The 20086-nt window shown below is 49.3% G+C and overlaps 6 protein-coding genes across 7 annotated transcripts in view; 3 read left to right on the top strand and 3 right to left on the bottom strand.

The window, feature by feature from the left end:
- The first annotated feature begins 847 nt into the window (after positions 1–847).
- On the top strand, positions 848–6511 carry FOXG_08561 (uncharacterized protein). 2 transcript variants are annotated; one of them, XM_018387557.1, is made up of 5 exons: positions 848–2276; positions 2402–3244; positions 3301–4222; positions 4278–5038; positions 5119–5490. In XM_018387557.1, the coding sequence occupies exons 1-5, from the start codon at positions 1933–1935 to the stop codon at positions 5129–5131; spliced, it is 2883 nt and encodes a 960-aa protein (XP_018245420.1). In that variant the 5' UTR covers positions 848–1932; the 3' UTR covers positions 5132–5490. The 2 variants fall into 2 exon arrangements, with proteins under 2 accessions (XP_018245420.1, XP_018245421.1); XM_018387558.1 differs by having other exon boundaries at positions 4278–6511.
- On the bottom strand, positions 5314–6509 carry FOXG_08560 (uncharacterized protein). The gene has a single exon (XM_018387556.1). The coding sequence runs from the start codon at positions 6356–6358 to the stop codon at positions 5666–5668; it is 693 nt and encodes a 230-aa protein (XP_018245422.1). The 5' UTR covers positions 6359–6509; the 3' UTR covers positions 5314–5665.
- A 235-nt stretch (positions 6512–6746) lies between the features above and the next one.
- Positions 6747–10638, bottom strand: FOXG_08559 (uncharacterized protein). Its single transcript, XM_018387555.1, has one exon. It carries the CDS (start codon positions 9832–9834, stop codon positions 7330–7332), a length of 2505 nt encoding a protein of 834 aa, XP_018245419.1. The 5' UTR covers positions 9835–10638; the 3' UTR covers positions 6747–7329.
- Positions 10639–15853: 5215 nt separating this feature from the next.
- Positions 15854–16880, top strand: FOXG_08558 (uncharacterized protein; the record flags this gene model as incomplete). Its single annotated transcript, XM_018387554.1, has 4 exons — positions 15854–15887; positions 15947–16206; positions 16264–16696; positions 16747–16880. The coding sequence occupies 4 exons, from the start codon at positions 15854–15856 to the stop codon at positions 16878–16880; spliced, it is 861 nt and encodes a 286-aa protein (XP_018245418.1).
- Positions 16881–17479: 599 nt separating this feature from the next.
- Positions 17480–18900, top strand: FOXG_08557 (uncharacterized protein; the record flags this gene model as incomplete). Its single annotated transcript, XM_018387553.1, has 2 exons — positions 17480–17581; positions 17761–18900. 2 exons carry the CDS (start codon positions 17480–17482, stop codon positions 18898–18900), a joined length of 1242 nt encoding a protein of 413 aa, XP_018245417.1.
- A 32-nt stretch (positions 18901–18932) lies between these two features.
- Positions 18933–20086, bottom strand: part of FOXG_08556 (uncharacterized protein) — a 2780-nt gene continuing 1626 nt past the window's right edge. The window contains exons 4-5 of the mRNA XM_018387552.1: positions 19343–20060; positions 18933–19291 (exon numbers count right to left, since the gene is read on the bottom strand). Coding sequence (XP_018245416.1) covers positions 19207–19291; positions 19343–20060 — 803 coding nt within the window. The 3' untranslated portion in view covers positions 18933–19206. The remainder of the gene's footprint in view (positions 19292–19342; positions 20061–20086) is intronic.

The following is a 20086-nucleotide window of genomic DNA, read 5'->3' as shown; positions in this document are numbered from 1 at the left end:
TGCAGCTTACGAATACGGTGACCGGCATCTCAAATCGGGAATCGGAGAAGATGTTGGCTGGTGTTGGTGATGATGCAGCCAACCGCCAGGCTGCATCCGATCCGGTCCAAGAGACAAGCCCGTTGACAAGGTTCAGGTCAACGGAGCCGGGCCAGCGATATACTCACTGAATATGATACGGTGAGTAGTGTAATTCGGCATAGGAAGATCGTTGTACATAAGAGGAACTCGAGTATAACTCAAAGTAACCTCTTCCTCGTCTCTTCTCACTTACAAGCAACACTCAGTCAAAGACTGAAAAGCGGGATGTCTCATATATACAACTGCACTGTGCCGCTGTCAATGCCCCAATGGGGTATCTGGCGGCGAAAGCTGAGAGCAGGATGAAGGGGACCGGTTATAAAGCCGGACAACTTCGGATACAAGACTCAAATCACGATCGCTGTGGCTATTTCAGCAAGTAAAAAGAAAGGAAAAGAAGACAAGAGCAAACACTGATAAGATGATTCGTTGTCATGATACGCCTCAAACTTGTAAGTCTGGTTTGCAGGAGAGGATCGACAGGATGATAAACAAGGCGTTTTTAAGGTGCTGCATGCCAAGAACATTAATTCACAGATTTGCAGTTGACTTTGAAGGCTTTCTTCCTTACAGAAATGATGAGTTGAGAGACGAATAAACTAGCCAATACAAGGAGCCAATTCGTAGAGAAATCATCTTTCCCCCACCTGCTCGCTACAGGATTCAACTGGGATGAATCTGGAAGGACCCTTGTCTGGTTATTGACAGCACTTGCACTTTGGCCAACAAGGAGGGTCTTTTCTTCTTTGCTTTTTTTCTTGCGGCTTGTTTGCAGTTTTGAGAATCGAGACAATGCATTGTTATCGAGTCTACCTTATAGTATCTTATACTCCTTAACAAAGCTATTGTCTGAACCATCTTGATACCTACTACCTGGATCCTTGTGCCGTGTAATTCGGCTGAAAACTTCTAATTGCTTACAACTGGAAACTTCAAGACCCTTGTTTGTCTCCATCCTCCATGAAACAAACGTGACAATTATCATCATCACAGACTCATCCAGAAGCGGCCATCAACCACCGTCACCTCCACCACGAGATATTGCCTCCTTATACTGAGGAATATGCACAGTTGATAGGTCCCCTCTTTCAGGGACCACTTGCCATGACTTTCGCTTAGTCCAGGCCCCAGCTTAGTCTCGACTTTCTACGACGTTGACAGCCAGAATCGTTGTTCTTGGGGGTCATGGGCCAAACTCCACGATACCTTGGTTGGTCCCCGCAGACAACAAATAGTCAGCAAAGAAGCCGTTGCTTGTTTGACTGATAATCTAGGTTGGCCAATTCTGGAAGATTTAGGCAGCTCGGCAACCACTTGATCTTATTATAATGCCCTTCTTCTCATATCCTTGAACCCCCAATTCATCAGATATCAGCTATAATACAGTTGACAAACACCTTGCGCTTTGACAAACGTTAGCGGCTACAGCGGCTCGTCGATCCCTTCCCGCCTTTATCCATATCCTTCAATTGTCCAGCTCCTGCCTTTTTGTCTCATCTATCCCACCCATTCGGAGTAGCTGCCTTCCTGTTACTGTCCTCAGAACCGCGCTTACCTTCTCCGCCCGTTCGTTTCGTTAATTGTTAGCCCCGACCGGAACACTCAATCTACCGTTCCGCCTTTCACCTGCCACCTTCCGCCCCCGTCTCCGTCCCCCGACTAAGCTCAAGCAAGCTCAAACCCACTCTCTCCGTCTCCATCATCAATTCACAGACGACAACCTAAGACCGACCACTTGGATATCGCTTTCTCCGGCTGATCTGCGTCACTCCGCCCGAGCCACTTCTCTTCATCTCCGACCCCGTCGCAAACTTATCGGCGCCGTCTTCGGTTGCCCGCCGGGCCGTTACAATGCCTGCGCGTGGCCCTCCGTCTCCGAGCTCGCAACCCGCAAAGCGACAGCGACAGAACTCGAATGACGATGGATCGCCGCGCAACGGCCAGCCGAGCCCCCAGGATCGTGAGCGCGAACGTCTCCAAGCCGATGGCGCTTCAGCATCTTCCACTACCGCCTCTCCGTCAGTAGCGGCCAAGGCAGGCCAGAGCAGTAACTTTCGCAACGTCAGCGCCTGTAACCGTTGTCGCCTACGTAAAAATCGTTGTGATCAGAAGCTACCGAGCTGCGCAAGTTGCGCTAAGGCAGGAGTCGCTTGTGTTGGCTATGATCCCATCACAAAGAAGGAAATCCCACGCAGGTACGATAAGGCATTGCAAGCGCGCGATTGTCCAGATGCGTAATCTTGTGGTCATCACAGACCTCGACAACGCGCCACAAAACCATCGAAGACGATTAATGATCAAATGTTGACCTTGCGCGCAGTTATGTTTACTATCTCGAAACCCGAGTCGAGCAGCTCGAGAACCTGCTTAGCGCCAATAACATCGCCTTCCCCCCAGCCGAAAACCTCGAATTGTGTTCTCGAATAGGCACCGACACCGCCAGTATCAACTCCGCCACCGAAACAGGTTATTCCGGACCATCAGAAGCCGGCGACCGCAGGCCTCAGAGCCAGGCGGTGGAATCGCTTAAGAAAAAGTCGGGCCAATCAGGGTTTCTCAACATCGTGAGCCCCTCGAAACCTCGGTCTTTAGCATCCGCATCTGGTGTCTCATTCGCCCGGGTCGTATATGCTGCAGTTCAGTATTCATCCTCTGGTCAACCGAATCCGAATGATCCAAGGAATCCTCGGCAACCAAGCGGCAATGGAGCTTCTCTTCGCGATTCGTTTTTCGGCCTTCATACCAGGCCGTCTATCAAGCCTGCAAGTTTTCCTAGTAAAGAAGTCGGCTTGCGGCTCGTGAGGTTATACTTTGAACACTCGAACCCTCAGATCCCAATTCTGCACAGAGGAGAGTTTATGCAGACATTCGAACGCATATATGCCACTCAGGATCCGGCCCGAGGCTCGCGAGAGCTGTATTTGTTGAATATGGTTTTCGCCATCGGCTGTGGTGTCATTGTTGGCGAGCCAGTGAAATCTGACTCATCTGGCGATGCTGGTGCAGACAACAAAAATCGATGTGAGCCAGAAGAGTATCACGCGAGCGCAATCGTGCACCTAGAATCGTGTTTGAGTAACAGTGGCGGAGGGTTAGAAGTTCTGCAAGCCGTACTTCTTCTGGCCAATTTCGCTCTGCTTCGACCTGTCCCCCCTGGCCTCTGGTATGTGCTGATTGATCGTATGTGGTGTGTGAACTCACCTGACTGACACGGACCAGGTACATTATTGGTGTTGCCGTTCGACTTGCCGTTGATCTCGGCCTTCACTATGAGGATGATAGGGAAATTGATTCCTTACCTAACGAAAGTGAACAGACTGATGGTGCTGGTTCCCGAGAGAATGGGACACAAACCCGGGGGAAGAAGTTGTGGGTGCGAGATATGAGGCGCCGTTTATGGTGGTGCACATACTCTCTCGATCGTCTGGTTAGCACATGCGTTGGAAGACCATTCGGCGTCAGCGATCAGGTCATCACAACTGAGTTTCCTTCGTTGTTGGACGACGACTATATTACGCCGACCGGGCTTATAGATCCACCATCAGATCAGCTCCAACCCAGCTACAAGCATGTTGCCCATCATTACTTCCGACTGCGGCTGCTGCAATCAGAAATTCTTCAGGTGTTGCAGTACAATCAAGCCCAGATCGCTAAGGCGGGTGTGCAGGGAAAGTTCCCAGATATGCACATTCATCTTCCATCGCCCTTCCTCGTACAGTTTGATTCGTTCCGTTCATGGCGCATAGATATCGATCGAAGGCTGTATCAGTGGAAGACGTCAGCACCATCGAGACAAGAGACGGGTGTCATGTTTTCGACCGAGTTCCTCGAGCTCAATTACTGGCAGGCAATCATAATGCTCTATCGTCAGAGTCTAAGTGTTCCCGCCATGTTCGAGGGTGAGTATAATTCATCAAATGAGGTTAACAGCCCAACGGCGTTCCAAGCAGAGCTTCGTGAAGACGAGGACCGAATCTACCTGAAAGTTGCAGAGGCAGGCCAAAAGATCCTCCGCATATATAGACAACTCCATCTCAGTGGGTTGGTGAGCTACACCTATCTTTCCACCCATCACCTGTTCATGGCGGGAATCTCGTACCTTTATGCTATTTGGCACTCGCCCATCGTACGAAGTCGCCTGGTAAGCTTTGACCAAATCCAGAGACCTCGGAGAAATGAGCTAATAGTGGATCTAGAGCATGGATGAAGTGGACTTTACTATCCTCGCTGCCAAATCGGTTCTCACAGATATGATCGACAAGTGCCCTCCCGCCGAGACGTGCCGAGATGCGTTCGATCGAACAGCTAAGGCCACCATTAAAATGGCCTCTTCAACAGGCGGTTTCGGTGCCCCGACGGCCCGAAGACAACGTTCTGCGTGGAACACCCCACCGGACTCATCGAAAGGGACGGGGCAAGGACGTCACCGTCCGCAGGGCTCAGATCAGACGTCTTATCAGATTGATTTGTCGCTTTCTGACTCGCTCTCCTCTCCTACATTGTCTGTTGCAGGCGACGGGAATGCACAGCCATCGCCCCCGATGGCGCGATCAGCAGAGGGATATTTGCTCAAATCGCGAAGTCGAGGTGGACCAAGCCCTACAGACTCTGGCCATAAGCAAGAGGGATCACCTATAGAATCGGGAATGGTTCCCTCACCTATTCCTCGACGAGTGACATCCCAGCCCAACGGCGGAGGATCCTATGGTGGACAACAACAGCAATTCAACGGACAGGACTACCCAGATGCTCAAACAATGGAGTTCCTCCAGAATTTGGGCGCGTCATCGAACGGAGACTTCACCGCCATGGACCAGTCGCAGCTCGATATGGGTCTAAGCATGAACTGGGAGGGCCTTCACCATGACTTTAGTGAGGCGCCGCAGATGAACCCCTTTGACACGTTCTTCTTTGGAGGTCCCCAAGGAGGAGGTGGCCAAGACGGCGGCATGAACATGTAAGAAAGTGTTTGTTGGATCTATTTCTGTCTTTATTGCCGGCGCGTTGGCTTGCTTTCTTGCTTACCTGCAGATGCAGGTCTGCTCAGTGAAAAGGGCGGCACTTTATGGCATTTGGGTATGTTTCAATACACCAGAAGGCGAGGGTGCATTTCTGTTTTGAGGCTACAAAAGTAGATGTTGATATTGGAAGATGTGGAGAAAATTCATGGATAAGTCGACGGTCTACTGTCCGTTTACTATCATGGTGAGTTATGAAGGTATGGAGCAACTGGGTAAATATGAGATACCATGAAGCAAGCATACCGCTCATAGAAAAGGTGAAATGGGAGGTCATGAGTTGATGGTACCAATCTTTTGTCTATATACAGGTAGTTTTTGTAGAGACTATTCGGGTATCTATCAAAATGAAAGCCTCGATTCGAAAGATTTGACGCTCAATCTGACCTCCTCTCTTCTCTTCTGCTCCTTTTGTGCATATTACTCATTCTTTCCAATGTACATCGTAGTAAATCCTTTCTCGTCCATTCAATACTCCAATAGATCTATGCATCCAACGTCCAAAATATGTCGTGAAGTCGTAATTAAAACAAACTGAAGAAATAAAATACGCAAATCGTCCTCCCCTACCGGTCTCGGCTATATCGTCTGCTCTCCCTTCTGGGTGAGTAATCTCTCGGGGAATAGTCCCTTCGATATCCTTCTCCCATCAACGGTTCTCGACGATATCGGTCTTGGCTCTGTCGTCGTGATCGTCTTGGGGGAGAAACACTGTGCTCCTCCTCAACAACAATCTCGTTATCCGAAGAAATAGTCGATTCTTGAGCGAAGCGCGGCGCAGGCGGATCGACGATAATTCGCTCTCCACGACTATCGCTCACAAGCGGCGATGTTCGTCTTCGACTCCTGTCCCTCGAATTCACCGTCGTGCGCGATCTCGTCCTCTTGGATCTAGACGTAGCCCTACTCCTCGATCTATTCCTCGTTCTTCGGTCCCTTCTGCTTCGGAAACTTAGATATGTCGACGTGTCTCCCGTGACGGTACTCATAGGCCCGCCTGAAACAACGGTCGATGCGCCGTCGACTGTTCTCACGACTGGGCCGCGGTGTAGAAGCATGTAGATGATGTACAGCAGGAGAAGAAAGCCAGCGACGGAGCCGAGGACGATACCGGCGACGACACCGGGGGCGAGCGAGTTGCCGGCGCTCTTGTAGGCTGTTGGCACGGCGGTGAAGGAGCTGCTCGAGTCGTCGTTCTGGCGGACGGAGAGGGGGTTGTGCCCTGAGGGTATTGTTGACGATGGTGGAAGGGCTGGCATTTTGGTTGATGGTGTGTTTTGGTATTAGGTTTGTTATATGGTTAGAAATAGCATGGCAGTGGATCGTAAGAGCAAAAGGGTATAACTCTTGGTATTGAGAGGTTTAGAGTTGTGAAGAATTAATGAGGTTGTTGTTGTAGTTGGGACAACACGACGCAACCCGGCATTTCGTCCATTAAAGCTGCTGCACGTCCCCCCAGCCACGTCCTTTTTTCTAATTGAGCGTCATGGGCCTGCACGCGTTTAATTGAAATTTTAGACGCGAGGCATCAGTTACATAAATTATCTGCAATGAGTATTTCGATCAGAATATAAAATATTTTTAGTTTTCATACTTACTCATTCCAATACCCCCGCTGCCTAGTATATCTTGATATTGGCATGTGGATGGTACGCAACAGTCTCATTGAAAAGTGGAGACCACTTAAGGCCTCATGAAAGCCCAGGAACAAAGACTGCTATCGTTTCAGCCAATTTGTGTCTACGTAACCAGTAGCTTTCTATCTTATATCCGTAAACATCTCTTCACTTGGTAGTTGTCCTTGGATGACGCACAGCAACAACAATTCCCTATTGCTCCATGTGAAGTCGCTGTCATCTACTACATCATCGTCTCTCTGGTGCTGAGGCAACATCTTTAAAAAAACAACATTAGACTTATTCTTATGACTCTATCACTACTATCGGCCATATACAGCCTTGAATAGTCCTTTCCTTTGGTACGCCTATACATGGATATCATCCCAAGACGTGGTCGCATAACCGGAAATGCTCCTTCCAGCCCGACCGTTCTATATTTTACAAGTGTTGACCAGAAGAGAATTTTTGTCCCAATACAAAAGAGAATCAAAGCAACAGTGTTCCAAAACGCCCAGTATCGTTTCGGGTAATCAAGGAATCCGCATCAATCGCTCCGTCAAAGTTCGTGACAGTAAAAACAAGGAAAGGGTATATAGGATGAATCAAGGCATTTAAGCCTTGACTTGTATTTTGGGTGGAAGAGGAGGTAGCGCACAGGTTGGTGGTGGAACTGGTGGAGGCACTTCACCCAGGTGAGGCATGCTCCTTCGGATGAAAAGACTCTTTCCGTTCATATCAGGCCGCAAAAGAGGGTTGCTCGCAGATGCGGGAATAGGGGGTAGAGGCACTGTGGGTGGAGGCGCAGGTAGAGGCAGCGACTCTGGCGACATCGGGGGTGGGAGGTCGCCTGAGGCACTATACTGTGATGCCCGGTCAGACATCACTGACTGAATACTCGCCCGTCTTTGTGACCGAGCCTTGGCTGACATGCTGTCACTTCGTGCATCGCTATGAGTATCCAGGGAAGCACGGCGACGGGCTGCCTCCTCGGCTCCCCCAAGAAAAGATCGCGAACGTGTTCTTTGTTCCAGGCTCGGCCGAGTTGAGTTGGGAATACTACGTCCCATGGCACTGGGATTTTCGGATTTGCGCCATTGCCTCATGTCTGATTGTCTGCGCGAGCTGCCTGGGCGGCTGATCTCAATGGTCGGTTCTTCTATTGGTACCAGGCTCGAATGTCGTGGTGTCATCTCATATAAAGTGGGAATGTTTGGCAGAGACGGCAGATCATCTTCTGCTGGAATGGTTGGCTGAGTTTCGTCTCCGTGCCGCGTCACTGGTCGTTCGTGGACGTCCTCCATTGGCGACGGTTGGTCAGCTACCATGGATAGAGGCCGCGCGATTGGTAACGTCGTTGGTGGTGCTCGACGACCCAAAGATCGCACCTCCAGTGGACCTGACGAAGGAGCCATGCCGAATTCCTGGGCCATAGTCTTCGCATACGAATATCTTCGGTTCGACGAATTGGGTACGCTGAAGTTAGGTGTTTGGGTCTTCAAATCAGCGGCGCCGGATCCATAGCTAGATTGCGGTCGTAGGTTGATGGGTCCGCCTTGCAGTTCGACAAAGGGGGTGAGAACTTGCATAGACTGTCTTCGGTCCAGAATTGCTGCAGCGTTGGGCCTAGGTTTCGGCTCTGGTGAAAGCTTTGCCTCCTCTAGCGACGAATTATGCTCGACAGGTGCAGGGAAGGTATCAACGGTTGGTGAAGACGCTGGTGAGGATCCTGCAGACGTCACGACTGTCCGTTGACCGGATGATATGAATGAAAGGCGGTTCGAATTTTCTCGTAAACTCTCCAGTTGCCTGCCGTCATGCGATACAAAGCTATTTGTCGTAGAAATATCATCAAGGGGTTGATCGACTGCAGGCTCAGGCTCGGCAACATTTGTGGCTGAGCGGTTGATCTGTGTCTGACTTTGCCATTGTAGATTTTGGGGAGGCAGAAAGCTGTCGGGACTTTGAGGGCTCTGGGAGCTTGAGCTTGCTATGCGTGATAACCGATTGGGGTCTCGTACTACCAAAGTCCTTTGGCTAGGTTTCTCTCGTAGTGGTGCAACTTCGTCCTCGGCCTTTGGTTTGCCTGTCTCAGTAAGTGTCTTCTTCCCCCCCAGTGCCTCGATTTCACGGCGTAATGTTGAGATCCAGCCTTCCATATCCTCGGCAGTTTCAAATACCATGAGGAAGTTGGAGACATGGCGTCGTTCAGTAGCCCGGAAATTCCATCGCGAGAATAAAGAGCGAGAGTCTGATGCTGTTGTCCCATCAGACTCTGCAGCTGCAGAGACCTGGATTACCCAATGGCGTCCAGGGATCACATCGCTTGCAAATGCTGCAGAATCTTTGCTGAGGTGCAATATTCTTTCAGGCAACCGGTCGAAGGGTCCTTCTGCTGCATATTGCAGCAAATATCCAGATGTCACAAGAACATAAATCTTGTTGGTCCATTCAAACTTTGGGAAATGCCCGGAGGTATTGCGACGATGCTTCTTCTTAACCTTGGCCTTCTCGGTAGGGGCACCTTCAGCATCTGGTGCTTCGGCATTTTCGTCACGCAATGTGCTAGCTCGCCGCTCGTGCATGCGTAGAATGGCTTCAGGTGCTAGTGATGTAGCTGGTAATGTCATATGTTTGACAGCCTGTGGAAATGCTTTAAATAGAGGTGGAGGGTGCCATGTCGAAAGTGGCCCGCGTGCAGGCTTGCCAGACCCCTGGGCTCTAACAAGGCCAACAGGTCGTGGTTGAGCCGGTGGACTATGCTGGCTTTCGAACATGGTAGCTAAAGGTCGCGGGCTGCGAGGGGACGAGGGCATATCGTCAAACACTGGATCGGGCTGGGCTGGAAAATAAGGGTTCGTTTCAGGGAGTGATGTACGGCTTCCAAAGGATGATGGCGTTTCAGGACTGGCCAAGTGCGTCTTTGATCGACTGAATAAACTTCGCAGTCCTAACCTCGATTCTCTTCTGCTAGCCTTTTCAGCTTTCAAGGGCACGCGATTCTCTTCAGCTGCCATTGTGTCAATATCCGGAGCGCGAGTTCTTCGTGCTGGTGCATGATGACTCTGGAGCGCTTCTAGAGTACCACTATGGGTCATGAAAGAATCTCTAAAAGACATATTGGCGAAATACAAAAGGCGCGGTAAGTTTAATGACTTGGCAATGCGTTATAGTCAGCAAGCTAAACGGTAGGCGTATGTGTAGAAAGTGTCTGCTGGCGATATGCAGAACAGAGCAGCATAGGTAGGGTACCGTGCTGCTCAAATGCAGGCGGCAACTCGAACACCTTTGTATGACAGAACTTGGGGATGATCCTGGGACAAGGTCTCGTTTAAGAATTGCGCGGCATGTATTCGTGCGTTTAAAATGTGTAACCCAGACCGAGGCTGACCGAAGGTGGGATGTGAGGAAATGCGGGTTCCCGTCTTGGATGCCGTAGATCGCAGCTCAGTCAAAAAGTTCCGTCTGATATGGCGCAGATATCAACTCATACAGTAAGAGGCCCGGTATAACGTTAACAGCTTGTTGCCCAGAACGGAAAGTAGAAGTAGTTGCGGGACGTTGGTGGTGGCGAAAGTATAGTATAGGTATTGAGCAACAAAGAGTGACGATTGAAGAGAGCGATTCGGGTCAATGAGTGAGAGTGAAGCCGAAGCCTACGAGACAGACTGTATATGAAATAGTGAGCGACGAGGCAAAGAGAAACAGTTGAGCCAGAAAAGAGGCGCGTATACAAACAAAACCAGAAGAGAACAACAAAGACGTATTTTGGGTTGTCGAGAAGACGAAGAAGAAGAAGAAGCAACAGCGGTTGTAGAAGGGGACCTGAGGGGATGGGAGTGGGAGTGGGAGGAACTTGTAAGCCAGCACAACCACAAGCAAAACGCAAGTGCCATGAAGTACCTACCCTCTCTGGCCTCTTGAACCTAATGGTGTGGTACTGTGTGGTCTGCACGTACTGGGGAAGGTCCTAGACTGCCTTATGGGGATCCAATGGTAAGCTAAGCCCACCTCAGGCACGAAGACAAGAGCCATGCAAGGGAGGGGGAGCCCCGAGGCCAGAATTAAACAAGTTCCAGGATAAGAAAACGGAGGACACGATAAACTTTTCCTAATTGGGCGTCTTTGAAGGGAAACATTGAACTCTAGTGAGTTACTCGACATCATATCTCAAGCCTCATTCTATGCGAACACTGTAATGGCTGGCTCGCTCACTCGCTCAAGATGCCTCATAAAGCAAGCGCCCAAGTACACGTCGTATCGAACTGTTGAATAAGCACACACTCATATTACAGGAACAACAAAGGCACGAACGACGCAATTCGATGGGTCCGGAGATGCAGGCACATAGTAGTAGCAAGCCCACAACCGCCCATACAGACGACAAGTCAGCGAACGACATGACCTTAGAACATGGGCATCGATAGTGGGACCGTTCTTGAGGAAGAACATAAACAGGGACGACAAAGGCCACTCAGCGAGGCGAGCAGAGGGCACAAGAGGAGCCAGGGGCAGGGGAGCCCCTGTCAACCTGCAAAACGGCCGTCAGGGATTATCCCGCTACTAAGTTGGTTTTTAACTTTGGCAGTCCAGGAATCACATTCACTCAAGACAGTCCAGATTCATGATCCTCGGCATTGTTTTTTCTCCTTTACCGAATATCCAAACAGACAGTAAGAAAAGGTCCAAGACTCTGGTATACGAATAAAATAAACTTACAGTTTGTGAGACTCGTGTGCTCGGACCCAGTTCAACGGCTTACCCGTTGAACTATGGGCCCTTTTGGTAAGAGCACAACGTGGAATGACGGTTTTCATACGTGTGTTACTCGAGAACAGATTCACACACACGCAACGTCTGCGAAACAAGTGGGTGTGATGCTACTAAGCGTCAACTTTATTGGCCCAAGAACATCGACGCGCCTTTAATCGCGACACGATGCGACTCTGCTAATGCCTACAAGCTCGATCAATTATCTCAAGTTGCAATGATATTCAGTGCACAGTATGTGTGGATAATGTGGATGGAGAAACTTTGTTTTGTCCTAAATAAGGAACAGTTTAACAAAACACACAGACCTGTGTTGTTCATCGGCATATTGATCTCATTATCATCATTAGATATGCATGCGAGCTGAGTCTTATGAGCTCTTGTGAAGATGGAGCATACAAGTCCTCCGTCTGACCGATTATCGTCAACATACAGTCATCATGCCGCTTACAAAAAAGACTCAATTCCTTTGCTACAAACTTGTCTCCGTGCTTAAACCCTGTGAACTTGGGGTTTCCAACGACTCCATCCGGGATCAGGGGCTGAGAAGCCGGTCCTAGCGTGACAGTGGACTGGTCACGATCTCATGAGGGAAGAAAAGACGGGCCTCAGTTTTGCTGCCTACGAATTATAATAATAAGAATTGCCTGGCCATATTATAGGTGACTAGTTATTTCCCATCATTAGAGTGCTCTCGTCTGGGCATCAGAACAATTTAGCAACACGTACTCGGTACTACACCACGAACTTGACTCTATCTCGCTCCCGTCCCTTGAGGGTTGAGAAACTCTTGACAGCGCGATATCGCTTCGAGGAGGAATCCTCATGTGACTCTTGCTCTCAATCCGGCAATCCTTGCTGTTTGTCCTTCTGCAGCCAATGACAGCAGAAGCCGCCGTGTCGCAGGTCCCGGCACACTTTTCGGAAATTCTGGTAGGAACGGTGAAGTCTGCCGCTCGGCTGATCACGATCTTTTTGATATGCCGATCACATTAACTGTCATATCACATATCAACCTTTCTTTTTATCACAAACATGTCAATCAGCATTATCACAAAGCTATTATGCATGAGGAGCTCCAGGAGCACAGATTGGTAAAGATTTTTTTGCTCTCTTGTTGGTTGTGTGTGGCCCCAGCTTTATCGCTGCCAGACCAGTGTCTCATAACGATAAAAGACGGGGATCGGTTCCTCTAGCCAAAACGTCCGATTGATATCCCACTTTCCTAGTCCTTTACGACCCGGAAATACAAGGATTGAATCATTCACTACCAAGCCTCGCCCAGCTGAAGAGCATGGCTGTTGTTTCGGGGCTGGGGGTCAGGCTGTACTCCGTAGAAAACAAGCGATTCCGTTGTTGTTCAACTGCCTCGAGAACCCCTGGACCCCTTACATTTTCAAGATGCCTTTGGAATGACTCAAATCTCAACCCAAATTCCAATTGAAGAATCCAATGACTGATGCAAGTCTTGCACGTGAGGGACAATTGGTGCAGTCATTTTGCTGGGTTTCTCTTGTGCCTCGAATGACAAGCGCCAGCAATTAACAGATGCATTGATATGACGCTCAAGAGGCGGTAACTTGGCAGAGCTGACCATTGCTGTGAAGTAATAAGCGAACCTCTTCCTCACCGATCCTTCTATTGTGTAGCACAGCATCATTTGTCCAACACAATTCTGTACGACCGAACCAAGAATATCCGTGGATCTAGGATTGAGTGCGGTTCCGCTCGTAGCCAGTCACTTTACGAGTTAATTTTGCTTTTCTCGGCGGCTTTTCTTTTGTCAGCATTGTCACAGCAAAATGAGTCGTCATCAGACTTGTCATTCACAGCCCGGCATATGGGGCCATCGATCGAATACGATAACGATACCTCAGATGGACACAAGGCGCTAACCTCTTGGTTTATTTGATTCCAAGCCATTATGCAGGAGCTTGGATAATTGGGACCAGGAGATGCATCTTGTTTTGCTTTTGCTGTGTTCCTGCAGTAGTGGGCTCGACTAGGCTTGAAATTGTCTGGCTCAAATGTCAACTTCTCGCAAGCATGGGCCCAATTTCTGGTTAGCTCACCTCATAACCAACCAAAGAAAGTTGCATCGAGTAAGACAGTCCCATCTATACAAATCTGAAGGGCGATTCTCCCTGCTTCTGGCGGCCCGGCCCCTTGACCAATTAATCAATCTGGAAGCCATGTCTCAGCTTCATCCAGCCAACATGTCCAAGAACCAAGATCTATCTGATGCGGTGAAGGACAGACATAAACAAACAAACTCTCGACCAGCAACAACAAAACACGAAGAGGCCAATTTCCCACCAAAAACTTGGGAGCAATTAACATCAGGGATCTGGTGGTTTTAGTGCCGGAAGCCACGGTAGTTGACGTTAATATTAGCCAGGAGACAAGGGCTTTTGGCACAGACAATACCGCCAGTCTGGCTGGACCATACTAACCGAACGGCCAGAAAAACAAGGACGACTCAGCGGAATGGCACCTTGACTGTGAGGCCGGCATGGATAGCCTGGCGGATCGACATTACGAACCGATATACCGGTTTACAAATCTTAGGTGGCTTGTTTTACTACAGCAAGACGAGATGAAGATGCCCAATATGTTTGACTTTTTTCAGAAAGTAGTCAGCCGATTAGCTTCTGTCTTAAATACACAGGTCCCCGCGGGATCTAGATCCGTCTTGTACCGGGCTATCCATCTTCAGGGACCCTGTAGGGCAGGGTAACACTGGGAGGAAAGACGACGTGTAATCCAGAGGCTGGGATGAAGTTATTTCCTGACCAGGAATAGTTGCAAAGTTGCATATTAGGCATCCTTATTCTTTAAAGTTCGTGAGTTATTGTAGACGAGATGACATCTCAAGATAGCATCAATGCTTGTACCTGAGCCCGAGCAGTGTAAGGTACCAGCTTCAGCCTCAGTACTAAGCCGCTTGTTTTCTCTTCCCTCATTCATAATCAGCCACCGTATACTCATTTAACGTGCCTGAACTTTCTTACAAGACCCTTCAGCCATAAGCCACTGACATGCGTCTTACACATGTTCAATCAACGATCAACGATAAAAAAAAATTTGACGTCCTTGTGTCAATTGAAGGGGTCTTGCGGGTCATAGCTGTGAGAATGGCGTGTTCTCAACGCCGTCATGTTTCATCATCAACGCCCTCAAAATCCTGGCCGTTGAGGCCTGTCCTGTCTGTTGAGCTTGGAACTGTTGGTCCCTTCTGTATCAGATTCACATGAAACATGCAAATGGGTCGGTGCAGTGAATCAAGATGCATGTATGTTGCGATGTTCGGATGATTACATTGATATCTGTCTCAGGAGTATTGAGGGTTCGTTACATGTTTATACCGTTGTCGATGGCTTTTGATTCTTGATGGTCGCCATGGGTATTATTTTACACTGTTGAAGATTCGGATAGCCTGTAGTTGTGAGACTCTGGCTTGGAATGGAATCATGATGCTGTGGTCATCTGTCATTGTGTGAGTAAACCATGTATCACGACTGAATTAAACCGATACCATGATTCTATTGTGCAACAGATTGTTCACGATGGCCTCGACCAAGAAATAGATGTGTCAGTGATTCCAGGTCATCACGGTTATGAGTCTAATTCCATGTCTGCGTGACCTTCTGGTCGGAATCATGAATACAGAATGTCTTGACCAAGCTGAAAGCAGCACATGCCCGTGGGGAAGTTCAAGTTGGAGAGCGATAGCGGAGTATTGTTCACTGTAGCAAAGTTGCCCCAGCCCCCGCAATCGACTGATGTGCCCTGTGACCTCTATCGCCGAGCCTGGAAGTTTGGTTTTGGAGGGTCGTGATCAGCACACAAGCAGGCCACTCGTCAGCAACTCCGCCGCAGACTTACTCATTGCAATCTGGTTTCGGTGATCACGATGGACGTCGGGTCTGAATCAACGCTCCTCTAGTATTCATAACCTATCAAGTAACCATAAATCCTATGTTAACCTGTATTCTTCTATATGCACACGCATAAATTGCTCTGTAGTACATGCATACCCTACCTATACTCTATCTATCTGCCTGTTTGCTACAACCCCTCCACACCTACGGTTTAAACAAACTGCCAACATAACTCAGCCAATCGTTTTAAGAACGCTTCCTAATTCTGACGTATTCACCGACTCTCATCATATACTTTCTTTTGACGCTCTATTCTTTCTCTGAAAAACGTTTATCAGTTGTACCTTATAATTTATAAGAACAACCAAGTGATATATACAAGGAAAGCATCATGGCGTCTCCACCACCGAACACCGCTGTTCCCCGCAGCGACTCGCCAACAAGATCCCCGCGATCAGCTTCGATATCGTTGCAAGCAGCCGCGACCATGAATGCTGGACTTCAACACGAACCTCCACGAAGTACGTCCTCTACTAAATTTTTTACCTAAACAATCAACTCGGCCACTAACACCCAACAGGATCGTCAAGCAGCTCCATCTCTCGAAACCAACACTCCCCAAATACCGGTCGACGACGTTCCGCCGTACTCATGAACCTACAACTTAACGACCCTTCCGTGCCTTCGCCAGGCGAGATGGTCAACGAACCGTCTGGCCTACGGACTGCGAGCCCGCAACCTCTTTCTGGATCTCCCCTGACGGGTGATCCCCGTCATCATAGAGCACCCAGCCTGGGTGAACTGCATCAAGAGCTTGAGGCAGAGCAAGAAGCTCATGTGGTAAGAAATATGATGCCATGTCATACACAACAACGATGGCTGACCTCTTGATGATAGAATCGCCTCTTGCAGATGATCCGACAGCAGCAGCTCGAACTCCAGCGCCTTCAAGCTGCCAACCCCCATAACCAGAACCAGAGCTCGGCTGTAGAGGATAGCTCTGCCATTTCCGAGCGGTCAGGTCACGGAACCCCCCACGCCTCCAGCTCTCATGTCTCGATCCCTCCTGTTCCAACCGGCGGATCTGGTTCTCGCTCCAATAGCTATCGTCACCCTCGAAGCTCGTTCGATCTCGCCCGTGCCGACCTCCAACGACGATCTCGAACACCCAGTCGTAGTGGTGCCTCCCCACGACTTCGCGCAACTTCCATAGGTGGAAATAGCGAGGATTTGGTTCTGGGTGGTCGCGATGAAAGCGCATTTTATCAGGCTGAGACACAGATGCTGGTTCGTGAGAACCAGATGCTTCGTCACAGAGTACGAGAGCTAGGTAAGCACCATTAGATCGTTTGGTTTGGATTCTTGCTAACACATATCCAGAGAAACAACTGACGGACCTCGGGACTGGGTCGCCGGCTCCTCATGAGCCACCTCACCACTCAAACCTCACAAGATCTTCTACGACAGTAGATAAGGAGGAAGACAAGTCCATCGCCGAGGAAGCCAAACCTTGAAGAAGCTGGCTCATATTTTATCCGATGCTTAGAACACAAAGCATGTTGAATGTTATGGCGTTAGGCGATCAAGATGGAGGGTATGGGAGCCGACTTTCCAGTGGCAATTGAAACCAGCTCGAGACAAATATGGCGTTATGGATTCACTCTATGTATATTATCATGAGTTTGATCACTTGAGAGGAAGAATGGGGTAGTCATATGGACCTGATATGGTGAAAATTGAGTTTTCAAAAAGCTTCACAAGCGTCCTATATATTAAGTTATCCTCAACCGGCTAAAGTGTGCTTGTGTCGTAAGATCGAGGTCTTAAAGTTTTACGACTCCCTGAAGTTGGCTTCTGATAGTAGCCTGTAGGGTATCAAGCTCATGAGCAACAGTTCTCTACACACTTGCAGTGCCACCAAAAGATATGCAAAACGTTATAAAGTGAATCCCTATATTTCCTTGCCAATTTGTATCTGTTTTGATCGGCGCATGGTGTAACTCCCCGTCTGTGTTGCGTCGTTGGTCAGCTCGGTGTATGCATCATCTTGGCCGAATTCTAGACATGCTATCCTCCCACTCTTGCAAACAACTCAACTTCAACAACAATCATAATGCTTCGACCATTGGCACGTAAGCTTCCAACAAATCTACGAACTACTCAAAAGAAAAGCTTCAGTTCGACATCAGCCGCCAGAGCCGATTTCACCCATGCTGTAAGTCCACTTCATCCTCATCATAAGACCCGTATCATGACCCGGTTCCGGCGCCGGAGCCTCAGTCTCCGATCGATCCCGTAGCCGGATCACGAGGCACTGAACGGGGGACAAACGCCATTGAGTTGCCACGATGTATTTCAAATCAATTCGAGACTATGACTCTAACATTGTAGTAGGTAATTGGTGGCGGTGTCGTTGGGCTTGCCGTGGCCCGTCAACTTGCACAAAGAGACGATACCTCAACTGTTCTCATTGAGCGCCATAATGCCATTGGCACAGAGACAAGCTCGCGTAACAGTGAAGTTATACACGCAGGTATTTACTACGGACCATCAAGCTTGAAAGCAAAGCTCTGCATCCGTGGTAAGAATCTGCTCTACGAGCTTTGCGAGAAGCACGATATAGGCCATCGCCGCACGGGCAAATGGATCGTCGCTCAAAACGAAGCACAGCGTGAAACTCTTGAGAAGATTCACACCCTGTGTGAGAACGATCTCGGTGTCCCAACGCGATGGGTGAGCGGTGAAGAGGTCAAGAGAGACGGTGAAGGCGTCAATGCTGCTTGTGCGCTTGAGAGTCCGACAACGGGTATCGTCGACTCGCACGGCTTAATGTTGTGTCTCCAAGGTCTATTTGAGGATGCTGGTGGTGTTGCGGCGCTCAACTCACCCGTCGTGAACATCAGACCTCTCGGATCTAGACCCGGTAGTGAAGGTTGGGAGATTGATGTTAAAGATGCTGCCACAGGTGAGACGTCGAGTATCACGGCTGAGACGCTCATCAACGCTGCTGGTCTGGGAGCTGCGGTTATTCACAACATGATTGTCCCACCTGAAAAGCGACAGGAGCTGTACTATGCCAAGGGCAACTACTTCTCGTATTCTGCCTCTCAGCCCAAGATCTCGCGTCTCATATATCCCGTTCCTGAGCCTGGCATTGCAGGTCTAGGCACCCATTTGACGCTTGATCTTGCGGGACGTCTACGTTTCGGTCCTGATGTGGAATGGATTGATGATCCCAATGATTTAGCTGTCAACGCAGCACGATTGCCGCAGGCTATTACGGAGATCCAGCGTTATCTTCCAGGCATTGACGCCTCAGCTTTGGTGGCAGACTATGCTGGTATTCGACCCAAGTTAGCTGGTCAAGACGCTGTCCTCAAAGGCAAAGGATTCCATGACTTTATCATTCGGAAAGAGGAGGGATACGAGGGCTGGGTAAATCTGTTGGGTATTGAAAGTCCTGGCTTGACGAGCTCACTGGCAATCGCCGAGATGGTACAAGAATTGCTCTACGGGTCCAGCAAGTCACTTTAAAGCATAGTATTTGTTTAGTCGTAGCTAGAATTCGTTGGATTATATTCAAGCTATCATCGATAACAGCTAAGCTATATATGAGCATGTAAGAAGCGAAAGGTAATGTAATGTGACTGAGATTAAACATCGCAAACGCCATGTCAAGAAGAGGTAGGAATGTACTCAAGGTATCCTGTGCCCATGCTAATAAGGAACCGTCGTTACTGGTCATCACTTTTGGTAAATCAAGATATCACCCCGAAGCTGCTATTAGAAACCACCTGCGCCAGCACAAAGGTTCGCATCCACTCATTGATTTCTGGCCTTTTACCTCATCGAAACGCTCGGGAAGAACTTCCTGCTCTGGGTGTCCACGTGGAGCTCGTATATACCATTCTGTGCACCAACAAAGCTACGTCATGTTAGCAAAAAGCGTATACAGAATGACCAAAAGCAGACTTACAGTGTACGACCATCTTCGCTCCACGCCAACCCAGCAGTATTGTCTGGCGAAGGCGGGACTTCGAAGACGCCATGGTCATCCTCCCATCGATTCACCACCTGATTGATAAGCGGCACTATGATCGTTGTATCGTCGGGGTCGCGGTCGTTATCTCGCTCTCGTGCCTGAAGAATCTCAAGCACGGTGAGATAGGACGAATCTTGGCGCTGCCGCTGTTCCCTAAGCATGGCCACTGTTTCACCGAGACTCTCCATCAACCGATCTGGCCTTCTTCCAATTTCCGGGGTGTCGGAGGCTTCACGTGGAGTTCTTGTCACTGGACGTCTGCCGTAATTGCTGCCCAGCAGCTCTCCCATGGCACGACCGATACTACTACTCCTCCGAGCCATAGGCCGCTCATTGTCATCGTTGCCAATAGTTCGACGGGTTGACCTGGCCGCCCAGAAGTTAGTCGGACCACCTGTAGGCCTCTCGTCCGCCGCCGCCGCCGCCGCCACTCTTTGAGCAGCTCTTTCACGACTACGCCTACCAAGCTGCATAGCCTCAAGTACAAGTGTCTCGTTGGCAGTCAGAGGAGTATTAAGGGTATCGATCACGTCTCGGCGTCTGCCAGTCTCTGTAGCGCCTGATCCGAGGGCAGCATCTCTTCTCTCGCGGCGGCTATCCAAAAGTCGCGGATCGATGGTGTTTCGGTCCGGGATGTTGATGTGCTCGAAAACTGGTTCTTCGATGTTACAATTGACG

Source organism: Fusarium oxysporum, chromosome 2 (assembly GCF_000149955.1).
Source record: "Fusarium oxysporum f. sp. lycopersici 4287 chromosome 2, whole genome shotgun sequence".
NCBI classification, from domain to species: domain Eukaryota; kingdom Fungi; phylum Ascomycota; class Sordariomycetes; order Hypocreales; family Nectriaceae; genus Fusarium; species Fusarium oxysporum.
The sequence above is the reverse complement of the archived record's forward strand: the minus strand, read 5'-3'. Positions and strand labels throughout refer to the sequence as shown.

What these genes read in the sequence shown, in the direction of transcription:
- FOXG_08561 (XM_018387557.1), top strand. Translation starts at nt 1,933, where the DNA reads ATGCCTGCGCGTGGCCCTCCGTCTCCGAGCTCGCAACCCGCAAAGCGA. An exon ending in AAGAAGGAAATCCCACGCAG is followed by an intron (nt 2,277 to 2,401) that starts GTACGATAAGGC and finishes CCTTGCGCGCAG; the next exon opens with TTATGTTTACTATCTCGAAA. An exon ending in CCTGTCCCCCCTGGCCTCTG is followed by an intron (nt 3,245 to 3,300) that starts GTATGTGCTGAT and finishes GACACGGACCAG; the next exon opens with GTACATTATTGGTGTTGCCG.
- FOXG_08560 (XM_018387556.1), bottom strand. Translation starts at nt 6,358, where the DNA reads ATGCCAGCCCTTCCACCATCGTCAACAATACCCTCAGGGCACAACCCC.
- FOXG_08559 (XM_018387555.1), bottom strand. Translation starts at nt 9,834, where the DNA reads ATGTCTTTTAGAGATTCTTTCATGACCCATAGTGGTACTCTAGAAGCG.